The following is a 21,962-nucleotide window of genomic DNA, read 5'->3' as shown; positions in this document are numbered from 1 at the left end:
CCATAGACGATTTTATTAAGGAGTTTCAAAGAATTTTACTTAAAGGAAATTAAAATGCCAGCATACAAATAAAAAATAAAAGAATCATAAAGATGCAATCTTTAAGGCAAGAAACAAAAACCTTTTTTTTTTTCTTAATGATGTTATAAAAATTAAAAACAAAAAGGTGATATGAATAGTACTCATATGATTATAAATGTATGAACGTTTGTGTGAAAGAAAAGCAGTTTCCTTAATTTATTAAAATTGGCTAATCTTTAGTTATTCTGCCTGTTGTCTGTTATTTCAGATTATTTGTAGGAATAAATATAAAAATTTGTCAATACTTTTATTTATATTCACGTTAGTATGTAAGTAAACTATACTGAAAATTCAAATGATTATGTTATTCTTTACATATTGAAAAATATTTAAATTGAAGAGTAATGAGTTGAAATATAATTAAAGTAAATGGTAATTAAACATACCGTGAATCGAATAAAGGTTAAAAACATGCAATATTTCCTGATTTCAAAATTATATTCAAATTTATTACGTAAATACTAGTGTGAATTTTCAAAATGTGTCATACATTAAAATTTCTTTCTATCTCTGGCTTTTTTTTTTTTTAAATTAAAGGAAATGAACGATTTTTAAATCCTTGCTTTTTTAAATTTTTTGTGTTTTTTTTTTATAATTATTCTAAATAATTCATGTAAACTGATATTATCACCCATAACAATGAAAAGGATCCCGCGTCCTATAGAATTATGTTTTTATTTCTTTTCTTTTTAATATCCTTGAGATTTTTAATTTTTTTTTTTTTCAAAAATAGAAAAGAAAATAAAACAAAAAGAAAAATATTTTATTTATTATTTTTATAAAAAGCAGGCTGCCATTTAATTGTATTGTACTTTAAAGGAATTTTTGTGTTATTAAATAGACCGCCTTATTTTCAGACCTATCGTTATGTAAGAACGGATTTTAAATAATTATATGTGTACACATATTATGCGCATATAACGTACATGTTATTAATATTGAATAATAATATTTTACTGGAAATTGTTTTTTTTGGAAAAAATATGGTAGGATTCCAACAAATTTGGTTCATTGGTACACATATTGATTTTTAATTAAAAATGTGTATTTCACTGTCTTTTTTTTTTTTTTGGTTGTTTAGTTTAAACAAGTGCCAAAATTCATTTAGTATCAATCTCCAAACAAATATTTAAAGAATTCTGATCTTATTTTTCATATTTCGAAAAAATTAACTTCAACTAGAATTTCTAAAAATTTTTTTTTTAATTTCTTATTTATAGTTTTTAATGATCTCTGAATATGTCTTTATTATGTTTTTTTTTTCTCGTTCTTTACAAAATATTCTATTATTCTTTTTATTATATTTTTTATAATTTATTATTTATTTTTTAATACTAATATGTATTTTAAAATTTTATTAATTTCTAAGAATTTTACTACTTTATTACTAATTAAATATATTCTAAATATGTATTATATACTCTAAATACTAAATATCTTAATTTAGATTAATTAATTAACAGAAATAAGTTTATAATTATTAATTTCAAATAAATAAACATTGTAAGATTTTACAAATTTTTAAAATTATTATATTTTTAAATTAAAAAATATTTATAATTATAATAATATTATAAAAAACATTTATAAATTATAATAATATGAAAATTATTGTGTGCATTTTAATTATTATTTTTAAAATTTAAGAACAATTATATAATTTTTAAATATAATTACAAATCATTTATAAATAAGTGTGAAAATGTTTAGAAAAAAAACAAAAAAAATTAACCACATAAATATAAATAATGTTCCGATTTGAAACATAATATTAAATATTAATATATTCATGTAAAAACAAAAAACATGTTATTTTATAATTAAATTTAATTTATAATTAAAGTTAATTTAAAGTAAAATTGTAATTTATAAATTTAATAATTTTTATTATATATGTATTACAGTTTTAGAATATAACAATTTGTTTTGTTTTCTTTCAAAATTTTTAATTATATTTTTTATTTTTCTTTACTTGTTTTGTTCTAAATTAATAATAATAGTAATTTTTTAATTATAAAATACTTAAAACATGTATTAAAATTTAGTATTTATTATTAAATTTGTGTATATATAATAATATGTACAAATCATTTGTATTATTTGTACCATAATAAGAAACTTTTTTGTTCTAAAGTAAATTTAATATGAGTGTTATTATTCTAATACTATTAATATATTTTAATTGAATTTTTAAAGTATTGAAATTCAAAATTGACAAAATTATATTAGAAACTTAAAAATTATATTAATAATTTCTAATAATTTTTTTTAATACTGCTTCACTGGCCCTATTAAGTAAAAAATAAAGCAATCAAAAGTTGTTTTCAAACAATCATTTGCCGAATAGTAGAACTTTTAGTCGAAAAAAAGGTTTATATTTTAAATTGAAATACATAATGGAACATATGTATACAATTACAACTATTCATTATGTGTACAATTCATATAATATTTATTTACAATAAATAGTTTAAGTATTTTTTTAGAAAACTAAAAGATATTATTAAATTCAGTAATTATAAGTTAGGTAATAAATTGCAATATTAAATTAATATTGATAATTATAAATTAAATAATAAATTGTAGTTTAATAGAACGAACATTATGATATGCTATATGCTTTAGTTCATAGCTTACGTTAATTAATATCTCGGAAGAAAATACTGTGATCTGATAGTGAGGAAACATAAAAAAAAATATTCTGCTTCTAAATTAAAATTATACAAAATAATATTTTGGATTTTTTAGGATAAACCAAACAAATTTACCAAATACATGAGTACATGATAAATGTATTTTCAATTTAATTAAATTAAAATTATGTTAGATTTGTAAATAATTCTGATTAAAATTTCATCATATAATTAATATAAGGAGTTTTTTTCTAATTGTATATTCAAATGAAGAAGAAAAATAAATTAATTTTATGTTTAATTCTCTTGAGGAGTCGTTGATGTTTCAGCTAATTTTTCGATTTCAATATATTCATCTTCTTCATTATTATTATCAATAATTTCTTCATTATTATTAGAATTACCATGTTCACTATCAATTGATTTATTTTCAATTTTAATTTCAGTTTTAAAAATTTCATTTGTATCTTGTAAATGAAATTCTTGATTATCTGTTGAAATTCTATTATTATCATGATTTTTTTGTAATTCAGATTGCTGTTGTTTACGTTCACCTTTAATTAAATCATTTAAGTTACGATTTTTTTGTTCTTCATTTATAGATTGATGATGGGATTGTATTTGTTGTGAATAATTTTTAATTTCTTTTGTTTTTATCATATCAATAGGTGATGACTGAATTTGTAATGTTTTTTCAATAAATTCACTAGAATCATTTAATTGATGTTTAAATAAATGATTGTCTAATTCAGCTCTAAAAAAGAATTTCTCTTGACAAATATTACAATCATATGGTCGTGCATTTTGACCATGTTCACTCATATGATTTAAAAGACCACCAGGTACTGTAAATACTGAAGAGCATATATAACAAGAATAGCCACGTTCTTCACAACCGGCAAATGTATGCTCTACAAGATGTTCTTGAAGTCGTTGTTGATGTGGTAAAATTATTTTACATAAATGACATTTGTTTTCTAAAAATTCTGTATAATTTTGTTGAGGTTTTGTAAATCGAATTGCACCAGCAACTGCGCTAGCATTATTAATAATACCAGTTGCTAATGCTACTGAAGAAGATGTTGTACCAGCACCAGTTACATTAAGTTTATGTTTAAGATCACACTTTTCACATAAACGTGTTTGTGCTGTAGGAGGCAATGGCTCTAAACAGAGTACACAGCCGTTTTCTGGAACATTTGGTGTTTTTGTATGATACCTTTATGTAAAAAAATGTTACATAAAAAAATAATTAAAATTTAAAATTTTTCAACGAATAGAATATAGATATATATGTATAAATATATTGTTTTCTTAATAAAATTTATGTTACCTTGCATGCAATTCAACTTCAAAATCAGAATTTAATGTTTGTCGGCAACAAATACATTGTATTGGTATTGGATCTTTATTTGTTGTAACATGTTTGGATAAATGTAACTTGAATGTTGCAATATCATTTAATGGAGTGGAACAATGAACACATTTTCCTGAACGTCCTACTCTGGAATGCTGAAGTTTGTGTTCAGCCAATATAGCTGGTGATGGGAATATTTCATCACATATTAAACATTTATGTTTGCCCATAGAATTATGACAAGCTTTCATATGATGTTCTAATTCGCTTCTAGATTTAAAGTTACCGCTGCAATAAGCGCAACGTAGACTAACACCAGTTTTCAAGTTGTGTACAATTTTACGATGTGTATTAACTTCAGATTCGGTGCGAAAATCATTACGTTCGCACATACCGCAACTAAAACCAATCTGCTTTCTTTCATTGCAAGTTGATTGTGTACCTGTTTTACTAGTTGAAGGATTTTCTAATGTTGAAAGATTATTACGCTTCGATGATGCTACAGCCGCTGCTGCAGCTGCCGCAGCCGCTGCTGCTGCTGTCATGTTATCATAATTATTATCAAAATAAGTTGTCGGGCTTAATAAGAATCCTGGAGTATGAGGAAAACCATCATTGTTAATCTTTTCTTCCTGATGCTGTTGATTATGATGATGATAGTTATTGTACATAAAATTTAAAAGCGATTTTTTTGTGTCAAATCTTTGATTTAAACCATATTTTAAATGTTGCTTGTTATTTGTGGTTGTATTTACTTGTAATGGAGAATAAAATTTGTTATTTGGTTTTACAGCAATTGAATTTGGAATTTGAAATATATTTTTTCCTCTTGGAGGATAATTATTTGGAGATTGTCTCTGTTGCTGTTGTAATGCACCATACTGATCTGATTCTTCTTGTAGCAAATGTTTAGATCCATTAATTAAATCTTGATGATGATGATTTATTGTATCTTTACGCATTGAATGATGTGTTTGTATATGTCTTTCAAGAAGAAATTCAACTTGAAATGTTTCTGGACAAGAAGGACATCGAAATTGTTGCGCATGTGCTGCTAAATGAAAATGCATTTCCAATTGAGATGTACAAATAGTTCGGCAAAACATGCATTGTATACAACCGTTCGGTGGGGCCAAATGACTTTTTACATGAATTGAAAAATCTTCTTCATTTCGAAATTGTTTCATACATGCTGAGCATTGATAAGTTTTTACTTCATTAACATGAGTACATGATAAATGTACTTGAATTGCAATTTTTGTATCAAAAACTTCTGAACATAATGTGCACCTGTACACAACTTGAGAATGTTGTTCAAATAAATGCGTTCTTAAATCATCAACTTTCGTAAAAGTTTTCTTGCATGATTTCGAACAATTAAATTCTGATGTTGCTATTAAAAAATGTGATATTATATGACGATCTAATTCATTTTTATCATGGTATGTAACACCACAATGTTGGCAAATCATACCCATCTTTTGTGTTATATGCAATTTTAAATGATTTCTGAATGAATGAAAATCAGGTAAAGCCTCATTGCATTGATTACATAAGAAAGTTCGTTGAAAGAATTTATCATTAGGCGAAATATCTTTTGGTTGTAATTCATTATTATTCGTTGTTTGATTTGAATGTTTTTTTGGTTGGCTTAAATCTGTTGGTCTTAATTGAATTAAATTTTCATCTTTTTCACCAGTATTCGATGTGTTACTATTATCACCGCATGATTGCTTGTTTGAATTTGGGCTTGGACTTTCTTTTTTAATTTTAATATCACCAAAACAATCGGTAGCTGATGATGGTTGAGATACTGTATTCGGTGATGATTGATTGAAATTTCCGTGAAAGCCAAATGATAAATTATCCAAATGTTCAAAATTTGAAATTTTCATTTGATCAATATGAGCTGTTTTCATATGTTGAAACATTGTAGAAATATTTGTAAATTTCATTGTACAATATTCACAACTTAAAGGAAAATTTAACATTGTAGATGGAATTGGTGTTAAGGCTGGTGTTAATGATGTTGGTGTAGGTGTTGATCTATTTGGAATTGGAGTTGAAGTTGGTGTTGATGGCGTTGGGGTTTTATGATTTTGTAATCCATCATTTGATAATGATTCATTATTTAGATTTCCAGTTGATAATGATTGTATATCCTTGTGACATGTTTGCATATGTTTATTTAATTGTTCTAAATCATTAAATGTATTTTGTGTACAATATAAACATGATAAATTTTGATGATGCATTGATAATTTTGAATCATTACGTATTGGACTGCCAGTATTACTACCATAATCAGTACCAGACATTGATAATGGACTTTTTTGATGTCGCATACCAAATAGGCTACCAGCACTACTTGATGTTGAACCAGTTGATCGTGGACTATAATTTAATGGTTGTAAACCAGTACCCATGAGAGCTGCTTGTTTTTTATGATTTTGTATATGAGATGTTAAAGCAGCAGCTGTATTATATCCTCGATTACAGATTGTACATTGAAATGGTTTCTGATTATCATGAGTTTTCATATGAATTTTTAAATGATCACTGCATAAATATATAAATTTTAAATTAAATTAATTTATGTTGTTTACTGTTTCAATAGTAAAATTATTTTTTTGTTTTTTTTTAATTTAATATTATTACCTTCTTGAAAAAGCTGCCTCACAATGTGGACAACGATAACGGCGGTCACCGGTATGTAATTTTGTATGACGATCACGTGATCGTTTATGTTTAAATAGACGTGCACAATATTCACATTTAAATGGTAAATGTTCAGCATGACTCTAAAAAAATTCAAAATAGAAAAATTAAATTAATTTTTTTGTTTTATTTCAACAATAAAAAAAATTTCAAGTTTCTCGTTTAAGTCTTTTGGACTACTACAAAAAAAAAATTAAATATTTTACAGAGGGCGCTTTGATTTCAAATTATTTCAGAACTTAATTTTATTTAAAACAATTTTAATTTTTTTAATCAAACTAATTTTTTTCTCAATTTTAAGACTACATATGAGTTTGCATCAATTAAGAATGATCAAGTTAAAAATTAAATTTTTATTTTGTTCAAGAGTATTAAGACAAACATAGTTTTAATATTCCGAATTAATTTTAGTTTCAATATTAAAAATTACTTTTAAATATCATTGTAAAAATTTTTAATTCTCGATTGCATGCAAGATATTTTAGTATGTATTTAAGGCTAAAAATTATTACAGAATTTTGTAACACATGTGATGTAAAGTGTATGTAAATAATGTGTTGAAATTTTTAAAGAAAACTTATGATCTCAATTTAATTTTATAGCTTTAAATGGTATACTTTATATATTGTGTATAAAGATGTAAACCGTGATACATGTGTACATATATATTTTTAAAAACATATATATGTATATACATAATTTTTTATTTCTCTAAATGAAAATTAAGCTTAAAATTAACAACGTTGTTATTTTGTAGCCCATTTTTCATATGAAGAAATTAAAATTTTTTTTTTATAAAAATTTCAAGAAAAAAAAAAAATGAAAAACTTGATTATATCACGTACTATAGCTATTAAAAGGTGTAAAGGGCGACGACAATGATTTCATATACCATTGTAAGAAATCAGTATAACCAAATAAGAAATGTAAATTTTTTTTTTGTAAAATAATATATTTTTGCAGTGTACAAGTAAATACGTGTATAATATGTATGTGTATAAGTGCATAGAATTGGCATTATAATTTAAAGGAAAAATTAAATATCTGTCAATTATAAGATAATAGAAATCGAAAATTTTTTTGGATTTTAGAGATTATTTAAGAAACAGGTTTTAATCAGTCTCTTATTCTTTTTGATGATATTATTTACTTCAAAAATAGCGGTTTTCTATTGCTCTTTTTTGTCTATTATAGTACTGTTACTTGAATTATAAAAAAATATAACAGTTCGGCGTTCTGGAGTTCGAGAAAGGGGTAATAGTTTTTAGTCAATTTCGTCAATATTCGGAACAATTATCTGAGAAAATATTAGTTGTTTAAAATAATTAGTTGATGGAAACAACAGGGGCTAATCCTGTGCTCATGTTCGGCTCTGGCGAACTCCAGGCAGAGATTTCTTGGGTCTTACTTCTTCAATTGCACTGCGCACATAGCGAATATAAATATTAAAGAACTCAGCCGATTTATGAGCAGTTCTGGCTGGTTCGAATGAGAGGCGCCTATTTGTACCCTTCGGCAGGCCTCGTTAACCTAATTTAACTTAACCTGTGTAAGCAGTTTATTTTTGAAGAAGAGAATAACTAAAAAAAATTTATTAGTTTTAAGCCTGAATAATTTCATTTTAATTAATTTTAATTTTATAATTATAATTTAATTTTAATATTACGCATATTGTGAATAAAATTTTACGAATTTCATCTACATTTTAAAATGACACACATACTAATTTTATATATTTATAAATAATATTTATTTAATTCACCTTGAAATTTTTAATTAAATTAATGTCAGACTAAAAGTACATATGTATTATTTTTAATACTATACAAATAGAAATTTTAGTTTTTCTATGCTCATATCAGTTTTGATTCTTAATTATTTTTATTTTTATACTTTAAAATTTTCGAGAAGCAATTAAAAATATAAAAAAAAAACAGGGTACTTAAATAGTGCACTAAATAAATAGTTTTTAATTCTAGCAATTATACATCATTATAAATATATATACATATAATATGTAAATATTTGTACATAGTATAGAAGAATTGTATTTGAAATATTAAAATTAAATTTTAATTTTATTATCTAGACACACTTTGAATATTATGATATGAAGATCTTTTATATTTTATTATAAAATGATGATTGACAATGATGTTGATTATTATATACAATATGCACATACTCGTACATACATATTATATGAAAATGATAACAAAATAATGTTGATGATGATGGTAAAGTTGAATGATGACATATGACAATTTACATTTTTTTTCTTGTTTGTTTTTTTTCTCATTTTTGTCATTTTTAGTAAAATCATCACGTAATCCAGTTACTTTAGTGTCGGTTTTCTTTAAGTTTTATAGAAAAAAAAAACTAAAATGAGAGAAGAAAAAAAGAGAAAACAAAAACAAAAAATACTCGCCTCACTGTTTTATTAAGATTTTGATTACATATATGGTGGGTACCACATACAACTAAATTGTTAGTTACTTTGTACTTAATTTACTTATACAATTTTGTTATTTTTTGTGTTTTTAAAAAGAAAGGTAAACGATCATTAAATCAAATTTTATTATTCTTTTGTATGATTGCAAAAACCAAAAATTTAAAAAAAAAAAATAACCTTTTTATAGATTTTTCTTGTTATTTAAAATTTTTTTTTTTGTTTCTTTTTTGGACTGAATTTCAAATATTATTCAAAGATTTTGCAAAAGAAAAAGTAAAAAATGAAATTTAATTGTAGAAAATTTAAATTTGATTTTTCATTTTTTGATTTTTTTTTCTTTTTTAGTCTTTGGTGATCCAAACGAAGGCATATACGAGAAAAAAATTATAATAGAAAAATGATAATGATGAATAAAATAAAATTGCGTGTGTGAAATGTAGTTTCTTTTTATCTTTGCCGCCTCCTCTATAAATAAATAGCCAAAATTTAGGTAGATTGTAGATTTCCAGATTTGTAAAACCGCAGGTAACAGTGCACCGTGATCACTTATAAGGATTTATTGGGTTCTCTCTTCCTTCCGCCTGAAACGGGGAATGCCTCACAACACATGCTCGAGATCCACCTTCCTGATGAACTCGAACACTTTGTGAGAGTCGCAAGATCGTAACCCTGCTGCTGTGAAAGTACAATCTCCCAGTATTTCTATTCTCTTACGAGCGAGGCATCACACTCCCCCAGAAGGTGTACTGAGGTTTCCTTGTCCTGCCGATAGAATCTACAATCCAAGCTCAGTCTACTGAAATATTCCTTTAGCTTGCCTTTGATAATATTGCTATTAAAATGAAAACTTGAAGATTTGTATATGTATATGGCAATTTTATATATGTATAATATGTAAACGCGGCCGTAACGTACCTTGATAAGAACCAGTTTATTATGGAAATTTTTGGAATTGTTTATGGTTATAATCGATTAAAAATTTAGCATCAATTCAAAATTTTGAAAAGCGATTTTTTCAAGCAAAAAAAAGGGAAAATTGACAAGAATAAAATATACTAACTTTTGATTGAGAATCAAGAGAGAATGATCTTTCTTGCTGGATCAGTTCAGACCTTTCTTGTAATTATAAGGTATATTTTAATTTTTTTTTAAATAATAGTAAAGGCTGCAGTACAAATTTATATTATTGAATACTTAAACATGCTAACATGTGTATATAAATAGAATTTATAATTTTACAATATTCTCACCTGTTCGTGTTTTTTTAAATATCCCAATCGTGGGAATGATTTATCACAAAATTGACATTGGTATGATCCTTCTGTTGTTGATACATTATTATTTGAATTATTATTACAATTATTATTATTTAAATTTTTTAATAAATTATTTTTATCAGCTAATTTAGCATTTTTCTTTAAAATATCTTTTAATAGAATACCTTTATTATTATTATTATTACTGCCATTATTATTATTATTATTAATTAATTCTAAATTATTGTTATTACAAGGATTTTTATGATAATTATTACGATTATTATTATTATTTGAAATTCCTACTATTTCATTATTATCATTATTTTTAATTTCATCATCATTTTCATTACGTTTTCTTTTTTGACTAAAATTTTTTAATTTAACACCTTTATTATCAGTTTCATAATCAATTTTTTTCATAACATCACTTGATGTTGTTGTTGATGTTCTTGTTTCATCATCATCATCAATTTCATCATTATTATCATCATTAATTTTTCTATATTTCTTTTCAATTAAATTATTATCATTTCGATTTTTAATAGTATCTAAATTATTAATATTATTGTTATTATTATAGTTACGTATTTCTCTATCAAAATTATTACTTGCACCATTAAAATTATCATCCATTAGATCATGATTAATTGGACGACGTAAATGATAATAATTATAATTATGATTATTATTGTTATTATTAACAATATTAAGATGTCGATGTCTACGATTAACTCGTTTATTTGTTGTTGAAAGAAATGATGGTGGTAAACTATAACTTCGTTCAGTTTCTTCAATATCACCAATTTCACGTTCAGTTGCTTCTTCATCTGATAATGAAAAAAATGGAAATGGTGGTTGATGATGTAAAAAATTCCCACCACTTGAAAAATATTTATGATGACGGTGACTTAATGTTGAATTAGGTGTAGCTGCTCCTTCTGATATTGATGGTGAAAAACTTGGTGATGATGTATGTACAGAGCATGCATCTATATCAAATATAAAGGAAAAAGAAAAGAATAAATGTAAAAGAATAAGAAAAAAATTATAACAAGAAAACGAAACAATGAAAAAAAAACAAATATATAAGAAAAAAAAACATAATGAAAATAATCTGTTCAAAAGTACATTAAAAAAAAAAAGAATAAATTGAAAGAAAAACAAAAGAGTATAACGGTAAGAAAAATAACGGGTATTAGTGTCAACTAAATGTCAGTTTTTTAAAGTAAATTGTTATTGTTGTGATTTTCTTTAACTTAATGGTTTAAAATAATTAAGAAACGAGGGTTACCACAATGTGCCGGTATAATTATAAGCGTATAAGGTATATTTGTATGTAAAGGTATGTCTTTGTGTTTAAAATTTACAGACGCTAAAATGGTAAATATTCTCCCTTTATCTGATTCAAGAAGTTGCTAGGAATATAAGAAAATTTTAAGTGAAAAGTTATCATTTTAAATTTTTCGAGTTTGAAATTCATTTATTGCACATTTCTAGGAGCAAAATCTGTGTGAAATGATATAATATAATTATAGGGTTGTAATAATATTCTATTTATTTTTATTGAATAAGACAAAATTTATATCAATACTCTCTGCTTTAATAGAAATTTGATAAGGCTTATATCTGTTTCAAAGAAATGGAAGGTGAAAAATTCAAATATTGCTAATATTGAAAGATGATAGAATATTAAAAATTTTCTGTTTTAACGGAGTAAACCGATTGTAATTGTTATGAAATTTCTAGAAATTGCAAGCTATACAATATTTAGTAACTTATAGATAATATTATAAATTTTTTATTAATCAAAAAAATTATTTAAATATTTATTTATTCCTTAAATCTCAAGTGAGTAAAAGCTCGTACAGGGTATACAAATAATAAATGTAATAAAAATTTCAAATTTTCATTTTAAATCTAAAATTTATGTTTGCAATTCTATATATAGAATGGCGATTTTTTGTAATTGAAAATTGTGTAGTTTACAAATTTTATTGTTATATTATATCCTTTGCATATTTATATTATAAAAAAGTCATAAATATTGGAAATTAATTTAATATGGCCATTAATATCGTAACGAAATTAGATTTATTTAAAAGTACATCCAGAGTATGCATGTAACTTTTGAAAAAATATCAAAAATTTTTTTTTTAATAAAAAGCCCTTATAAATGATATTATTCGATATATTTTAAAATTAGTATACGATTTTTGAAGAAAGGGTTGGCAAAATAAATGACTATACGAACGAACTTAAATTTATACTTAAACAAATAAATGCAAGTATATCATTATTATAATTTATTTTATATGCATATACATTATATAAATCTTTATAACAGTTTACGGAAGGGTTGAGTACCAATTGTAAAATGAAATGTGAAAATTTAACCATTAATTTGATTTAAGGTACTACACATGTTAATGTGTTATAATGTGAGTTATTTAATAGTGTAAATAAATTTATAAAACAATAACATAAATAAAATAGTTTAACTTTTAAAATATATACTTCTTATATAAAGAGTCTTATTTTAAAAGTTTTAAAATGAAAATTAATGCTAAGTCTAAATTTATTATGAAAATGATATGAAAATTAAGATGTCGCATCAAAATTGCATATATTAAGGCTATAAAACGGATTATCATGTGAACGTACTTTGGATTACGTTATAAGAACACATAATATTCTTGTTATATTTTCTAAATTATTTAGGAATATGTGCGTATAACAAAAATTTATTGTCTGAATTTTTCTTTTATACTGTTATTAATACGTTAAGGTAAATTATACCGTTTTCAATATGAATGCGTTATTGAATATTTTTAAATCAATATTTTACCTTCGTAAGTATGTATATCAATGGTAATTATGTTATGTTGTATTATTCGAGGTATTAATATATTAATTTAATAATATTAATAATTTATTTTTGCAATAAATATGTTTGGTGGCAATAAATATGTTGAGTAACATAAAATATTTAAATGTGTTAATTATCAAATAATTAAGTAAAAATACAGTAGAACTTCCATATAACAAACCACTCATACAATGAAATTCTTTAATGAACAATTTTTATGACGTCAGCAAATTTATAATTTATAATTAAATTTTCGATTTAGCGAATTTCTCTATATTATAAACCAAATTTTTTGATTAATGCTATTTGTTATATTAGAATTTTTAATATAGGAAATAAAAATATAGGAATATAGGTGGAAAATATCTATTTTAATGTATTACTAAATTATGTCTGCGTGAAGTAGTGTAACGTTTCCCTCAGTAATAGATGCATAATGTGAGTACGAGCAATTATATGCGAGTCTTTTAGTTATCGTTGGAACGGACGGACAGAAAAAGCTAAATCAACTCAGAATTCGACGCTGATCAAAAACATACACATGAGTCTATATCTAAGACCGTTATTTCTTAGCGTTACATACGGTAGTATATCCTTCGAACATACGTTCGTACGGGTATAATAACCCTCAAATTAAAATCAAACACATGAATGTGTTTTATACAAAATTTTTCTAAATCAATATACCAGTTTTAATATACTTAAAAAGACTTAAATAAATTAGCGATATTAAAATATTTTTAAATTCTACTTGCTCTTTTTTATCTCTTGTTACTTGTTATTCTTTTAAATTCAATTAATTTGTTTTATACTTTCTTTCCAAAACAGTATTCCATTATTATTATAAGAAAAATTAAGATGTAGATGACTTTTTTTTAATTCTGAAATTTTTAATTTTTTTAATCTCTAGAGATGAAAATTCTCAAATGTAAATCATAAATTTCCAATGTAAAAACTACTCGTGTCCTTTGTGAGTATGTAAAAAGATTTTAAATTATATATACATGTAATTGTATGTATGAAAAATTTCATATTTATATATACATACTTACATACATAATATATAAAAATATACATTTTTGTATATTACGTATAAACTTAAAACTAAATTCATTGAATTTACTAAAACTAATAAAAAAACTTTATTGTATAGTAATTTCAGACAAAAATTCGAATTTAAAATATAATTTTTTTTTTTCATAAATCTTTTATTAATAATGAATCTTAGAGCTGATAAATCCGAATATTAATCAGAATTTTAAAATATCTGATAAATCAGAACTTATTTTAAATATTAAAAAAAAAGTACATTTTGAACTGTAAAGTTTTTTTAAAATGAGTTGAGTTGGTGGTATATCTACAGTCTAGGAAGTGTGCTGTATATTATTCAATTAAATTATTGCAATAGTAACATGAAATTTATGGGAACTTGTGTGATTTTTTCGTATAAGAGTGGAAGGGGGGAAGTATTTGGAACACATATTTTTAAAGTTTTTACAACTGAGCCGAAAATTTTAAATACACCCCCAAAATTATGCAATTTTTTAATTTTTAACAAAATTATTTGGAATGGATAAAGGAAAAAGCTGGGTACATAAAATTTTTATCACCTATCACAAAATGTAAAAATTATATACAAATAATTTGTATGATCTTTATTTTGTTTGTCTGATTTCAATAGTAAATAAAAATATCGTAAGAGTCAGCGTTAATATTTTTTAATTCTTTATGTAGTTTGTTTTTATTTATTTTCTGAAAACCATGTAATCGATAGTCTTTCACATTTACTTTTGTAAAAAAAAAAAAAATATTTAATTTCTAAGTTAGCAGAATAAAAATAAATACTGAAGTAGATTTGAAAACATCACAAGATTTATAAAAGTTTATTTTTCGAATTGCTTAATAAAATTTTTATTTCGCAAAAATATTCTAATTTTCATTTTAGTGTTCAATACATCCGCACTATATGATAATATACATTTATTTTTTTTTTTTGATAATATATTTGCATATATACATATACTTAATATACATACGTACAATATTATTTATAAAAATAATACTAGTGTATAAATAGCAATGGGGAAAAAGTGCTTTTCATTTTATTTTTTCCTATTTTTTGTTTTTCTATATTATTTTCTTTTCTCCTTATATTACTTTTATAAATTTTCGTTAACATTTTCACCCCAAGATGAGATCCCATGGGAATATCAAAACAAAATATAAAAAAAAAAGCCAACATTTCTATCCAAGTTTATCCCACCAACTTCAATGTCACATACATACATTTATGAAGTATATATATATATTATTGTATGTCTGTTTATGTATTCATATATGTATTATATTTATATGCATATATATATATTATTTATATATTTAATATAATATATATTGAAATTTGTATGTTGATATATATGCATACAAATATTATAATACTATGAGTATTATCTAGAGAATTATGAAATGGGAGAAATTATGGGAAAATGTAAAGAATGAGAGCGGATAAATAAAAGGAACACAAAATTTTCATTTTATACTTATACATATGTATGTATGTTTATATTTAAATATATATTGGTATGCATATGAAAATCTATATATATATATTTGTGTGTTTATATTATATTATTTTCCTGATGCGATCTAAACAGCAAAAAAAAAAAATTATGATTGAATTCAGTTTTCTTATTAATATTTTTTAAAAATAAAAATATATATGTGTGTACATACATATATATACATATGCAAATATTGTTGTGAATTATATATACAAAAAAAATTTCTTTTTGTTTAGAATTATTTTGGGATTTGAATATACTTTGGGTGCTATAATAATAAATAATAATATTAAAATTTATTTGGTCAAAGAAAAAAAATCGTTCTTCTAAATAATAGCTTAAAAATAACTAAAAACATAAATTAAAAAAAATAAGAAAATAAAATATGTATTTTGTGTTTGAAATTAAAATTTATAAAATTTAAATAATTTCATTTTAAAAGCAATATTTAACAAGAAAAATAATTTCAACAAAGCGGACACTCGGACTAATTTAAATTAAGCTGAATTTGAGCACTGTTATGTATAGCTTAAAATTTTTCCAAAAAAAAAAAAAATTCAAAGTATATGTCGTCGCTGGCACAAATACTAAAATATTCAGGAGAGCTGACCTTACTATATTTTTATATGATCTAATTAATTAGCACCTGTGTCTTAAATTGTGTTTTAAGGGTGTTTTACTGATACGCGAATATATATTAGAATTTAATATTCTAAAATAAAGGTTGCAAAATATGTTATTCCGATATTTTCTTATTTACATTTATATAGGCTGAATAGGGACCAAAAATGTTTAAAATCCGCTCTTTTATTCATTTTTAGAAAATTTTAATACTATAATATTATCTTTAAGCTTTAGGAACAAAAGCAAAACCTATAGTAGCAGGAAAAATGAAAAAAAAAAAAGTTAACTTTAAAAATTAAATTAAAATTAATACTATGATCCCTTTAATTTCTGAGATCATCATTCATTTCTTATCAGTGATTTTCTATCATGTATTTTCTAGAACGTATCATACATATATGATGTGATATAGAATTATTAATCAATAATATTGTTATATCAATATATTATAACCCTATATTAATTTCGATTTTATCAATATTTGAAAACTAAAATCATTTCAAATAATACCGTCCATCACATGATGAAATGCATCTTAGATAATATTGGTGACGATCACTATCTAATATAATCTTCCTTCCTGTAGTATTATTTCTGTTTTAATAAATCTAAGGGAAAGAAAAAAAGATGAAGACTTTAATAATGTATATTCATGATAAAATAGAGTTCCGAATTTTAAACTGAAGTAATCTAAACAATGGTCCCGGATTAGATTCAACGTGTGAAATGGTATATATAGGTGCTTTTTATAATATTAGATGTTTAGTGCAATAAAACTAATAAAAAATTCTTATATAATTTGAATTATTTAATTTTAAAATATAAGATATTTTTAATTATAATCTAATTTTTTAAAAGAGTAAACTTTATTCGAATTTTAAATGTACGAGTATTCATGAAATAATTCATAAAACATACACACACATTTACACTTTACATTTATACATGAAATTCAAGGATCCCATGGGAATTATAATATGAAAATTTTTTTTTTTTTTTTAATAAAATTGTTTATTCTTTTTGTTGCTTTTTTTTTAGTTGTTTCTATTTACCACCTCCGAAAAAACAAAGCGAAAAAAAAATAAGATATGTGTAGGATGTATGAAAATGCTATAAATTTTTTTTTTTCTTAAATTAATTTTAAGAATAAATTTTATTACATTTTATATGCCATCATCTTTAATATTACAAAAAACTTTTCTATACATTGCTCTTATATTCAATTAGTGATTATATTTCTAATATTATTAAAAAGAATCCTAATCAATTAATATTTTAGCGCTTAATTATTAAAGAAAGAAAAAAAAAATTGTGTTAAAATAAAATTATGGGGCGGTATAATTATTCTCCATATATTAGTCTTTAAGTCACTTATGCCCATATGTACTAGTATTTTATAGTTAAATATTCTAGTGTCTATATTTGAAAATTAGAATTTCCTGTTCTGTAAGTTTAAAAAAAAAAAATACACTAAAGATAATCATATTTATAAATTAAGAATATTAATCCCTTTATTCCTTAACCTCCTCTTTATCCCAATTATTTTTTCTTTTATGGTTAAAGTCTATATTATGTATAATATGTATATATGATTATTAATATACTATTTTCATAATTGTTATATTGTACTCGGTTTATATGTTTAATTATACAAAGAATTGTTTTTAGGTGAAATAATCTTTAATTAAAACACAAAGAAATGAAAAACAAACATATTTTTTTCACATATTAGTAGTGTGTCCCAGTCTAATAAAATATATATATATATATATATATATATATATATATATATATATATATATATACATATATATATTATATATTATAATATGATATATGAATTACGCTTATTTCAAATTTTAATTGAAAAAGGAAATGAATATTTCCTGATCCATTACATTATTTTTTTAGAGTAGAGAGCAAAAACAGTCAAAAATAAATTAAGAAAATATTAAAATATTGTGAATCTTAAACTTAGAATTTATTCATAAGTCTTCTTATTTCAATTAATCTGTAAATAAGTGTACACTATTTATATTATAATGTGTTCAAAAATTTTTATATATGTACAGTAGAGATTGGGGCGTACAAATTGCTTTTAAAGTTAATTAATAATAATTTTTTTTTTTTTATATAAATTTGTTGGTCTTTATTTTACTTTTAACACGAGTTACTTTAAATTCTTTATTTTGCTCAAATATACACGCTTTTACAAATCTCTCATAAGTTTTATCTTAAATATAATTGTAACATGGAAAAATTTTCAATCTTGCATTTATCATATACACTGTAGTTAAGTTTATGATCTTAAATTTTAATATTATGCATATGGTGTATATGCATCTGATTTAAGTTGATTCTTAACTTCCGGTCAAGAAAAAAAATCATATAATATGTTTTTATTGTTATATTTAGGCGCCACTCTTTTAAAACATTTTTCTTAAATAATATTTAAATTAATTGAATAAAAAAAGTTATGGTGATAAATTATCTCATATGCGTTTTTCTTTTTGTTTTTCTAAAAGCTAGGGTGTACAATTTTTTTGTTAAATAAGTATATAAACAGAATAATATTGTGTCGTAGAAATGAAGCAAAAAAACAAAGAAAATTAATTAATTTTTTCTTTTGTATATGATGTAATTTAAGCATGATTTTATGACAATTTAGTAAATGCAGGATATAAGTATAATTGAGCAGAAATTTAGTCATTTACTGTTAAAAAACAAGGTTTAAATCGAACAAGTACAATAAATTTTTGTTTCAGGTGCAACGTAGGTTATTTACAACACATATTGTTAAATAGCTTTTTTTCAAATGAAAGAAGAAAACTGGAGTTCTAATTAAAAATTTGTCATCGCATTATTGACAAAAAATATAAAAAGAAGAAAATATAAAATTTAAGATTGCAGCAAACTTAAAATTTATTGCTGGAATAAAATATTTTGAAATATTCCTTAATCTTGATTTTTAATATTCTTTCACACATGACTATTTAATTACAAATTTAAGATCAATTTTAAGTAAACGCATAAATAGTTTTAATTGATTAACAAGTCAAATTAATGTCAAACGATTCAAATTAATGTCATTTAAGTGTTTACTGTCCCTTGTATTTATTTGCAGTAACACCTTATATTTTAAAATTAGTATTATGTCTAGTTTTTCTTGTTAGTATTCTTCTTGTATTTCAAAGAAAAACTGTTTTAAGACTTATTTATTCTTATCATTCTTGAGTCCCCTTCTTGGATTATACTTGGAACGGGGATATTATAGGAGGGGGCGTGAGGTGGCTAATAAATTTGCGAATGGCTGCAGGGGATATGCCCTCTTACCTCTTTCAGTTCTCTTGAAATCTACAATTCCATCAATTCTTCTTGGATTTTAAATAAAATCACATTTAAAACTTTTCTATACTTATAATTCGGGGCTCTCTATAAAATGATAATTTCAAATTTGCTTTTAATATAAAGTAACATTTTTCAGATTTTCGAAATGTAAATTCGAAATATACGATAAAGGTTTGGTATGAATTGTATATAAATACCATAAAATTTTTTTTTAAATAGCTCGGGTCCTTTTTGGTTTTAGAATAATACTACTCAAATACGTACTTAAACTTTGAAATTAGAAATTGAATAAGTGACATTATAAGTATAGGAGGCTTTACAAACAAGGTGCTCATTATTTTTCATTAAATTAAAGCCTTGTTTTACCTTCAGAAACATTTAAAAAACGTATTTTGCCCGATCTTGTACAGCATAATATTTTTGGCAGCAATTCATATCTTAATATGTTTTATTAATACATAATAATGAATATATAATATATATAGATAAAATATATGAGTGCTCATATGCATTTTATTATATACACTATAGCATTAAATATATAAAATGTTTGTAAATTCATTTCTATTAAGTCAAAAATATATATGCACGAAAAGAAGAAAATATGCACGTGAAATTTTTTTATTACAAAATTACATACACACATACATTGTATGACATATATATAAAATTACATACAGTGTAAATTACAGCTGTATATTTAATGTTTTCGAATAAATATATCGTAAATTGTGATTTTTTTATATACATACGCTAGTATAAATGTGTATGTAATGCATAAAATATATATTAATGGAAAGGATATTTATTTATTTTGTTTTAAATATTAGAGTTGGAATAAAACAATTTCTCATATCTTTTAGAATTCTTAGTAATTTTTTAAGTTTTTCTTTAAATTTATTGAAATTTTTGAATTACTTTTATAAAATTTTAGAGTTATTCGTATTTATTGCAAAAGCAAATAAATTGCATATCTAAAAAAACCAAATTTTTGTAGTTGCATATATGACAATTATAATATTAAAGATCGGGCACTTAAAATATAACATTTGTGTAGTAAGGACTTCAATTTTTAATGAGTTGCATAATAATATTAAAATTTATAATCTAAAATTACAAATTAAAATTAATTAGTTTTAAATTAATCTTTTTTATTTTAAAGATTTCTATAAATAATTTTATAAATCATTGGAGATTTACACAACATGCACAAGTTGAAATGATAAATCTTTTAAGAAATTATTGTTAAAATTAAAAATTTTATTTTTAAAAAATTTTCATTCGATTAAATGTAAACCAATATTTACAATGTGGCAAGTATTAAAGATTAAAACAAGATTTCCCGGGAAATTTTGAAAATTTTGTTTCACATACATGTTTTTGAACAATATACCTTTTTATATGTTTTATTTTTTATTTTAAATTTTTGCATATTGTAGACAATCATAATCTAATTTTTCAATTTGGAACCTATAAATAATTTAGTAAAATTATATAATCCCATAGCATAATATTTATCACAATCATTTAGTATAATTTTAGGCGAAATATTTTTATTTATCCCATATACTATAATTTTTATATTAAAAATTATATTCTTAAATATTTATTTAAAATTAAATGTAATTTAAATAAATATTATAAAATAAATAAATATTAAAAATTAATAATTAATATTAAAGAAAAAAAAAATAAAATTTACCAGAATTAATTTCTTTGTTATTTGCTTGAATTTTTTCAATTAATGTTTCAAGTCTTGAACTTGGACCACGATAAAGAGCTGCTTTTAAAGCCATTTTAATTTTTTTTTATAATAGTTAAAATATTCTTAATTTGCTTAATTATGTAGTAACACCGAATATTTTAATTTTTAAAATTATTTTTATTTCAAAAAATTTTTAATATCAATTTTAAAATTTTTTGTTTTTAATTTTTAAAATTTTCAAAACACAATAAAAAAATTTCTTTTTTTCCCAAATTTCATTTTTTTTAACTCTTTTTTAAATTATAATTTTTAATATTGTTTATTTGTTTAATTATTATTTTGTTTTGAAGACAATTTT

At 22.7% G+C, this 21,962-nt stretch overlaps 1 protein-coding gene across 1 annotated transcript; it reads right to left on the bottom strand.

Annotated features, from left to right (window-relative positions):
• Positions 1-3,011: 3,011 nt before the first annotated feature.
• LOC129611477 (zinc finger protein 423 homolog) lies at positions 3,012-21,695 on the bottom strand. Its single transcript, XM_055524655.1, has 10 exons — positions 21,662-21,695; positions 11,203-11,489; positions 10,981-11,025; positions 10,683-10,743; positions 10,492-10,559; positions 6,730-6,872; positions 6,190-6,630; positions 4,048-6,090; positions 3,253-3,933; positions 3,012-3,126 (listed from the first exon to the last, which is right to left on the bottom strand). Exons 1-10 carry the CDS (start codon positions 21,693-21,695, stop codon positions 3,012-3,014), a joined length of 3,918 nt encoding a protein of 1,305 aa, XP_055380630.1.
• Between the last annotated feature and the right edge of the window lie 267 nt (positions 21,696-21,962).

Source organism: Condylostylus longicornis, unplaced genomic scaffold (genome assembly GCF_029603195.1).
Source record: "Condylostylus longicornis isolate FDR11 unplaced genomic scaffold, ASM2960319v2 ptg000049l, whole genome shotgun sequence".
Lineage (NCBI taxonomy): Eukaryota > Metazoa > Arthropoda > Insecta > Diptera > Dolichopodidae > Condylostylus > Condylostylus longicornis.
Note: the sequence above shows the minus strand (reverse complement) of the source record. Positions and strands in the feature narration are given on the sequence as shown.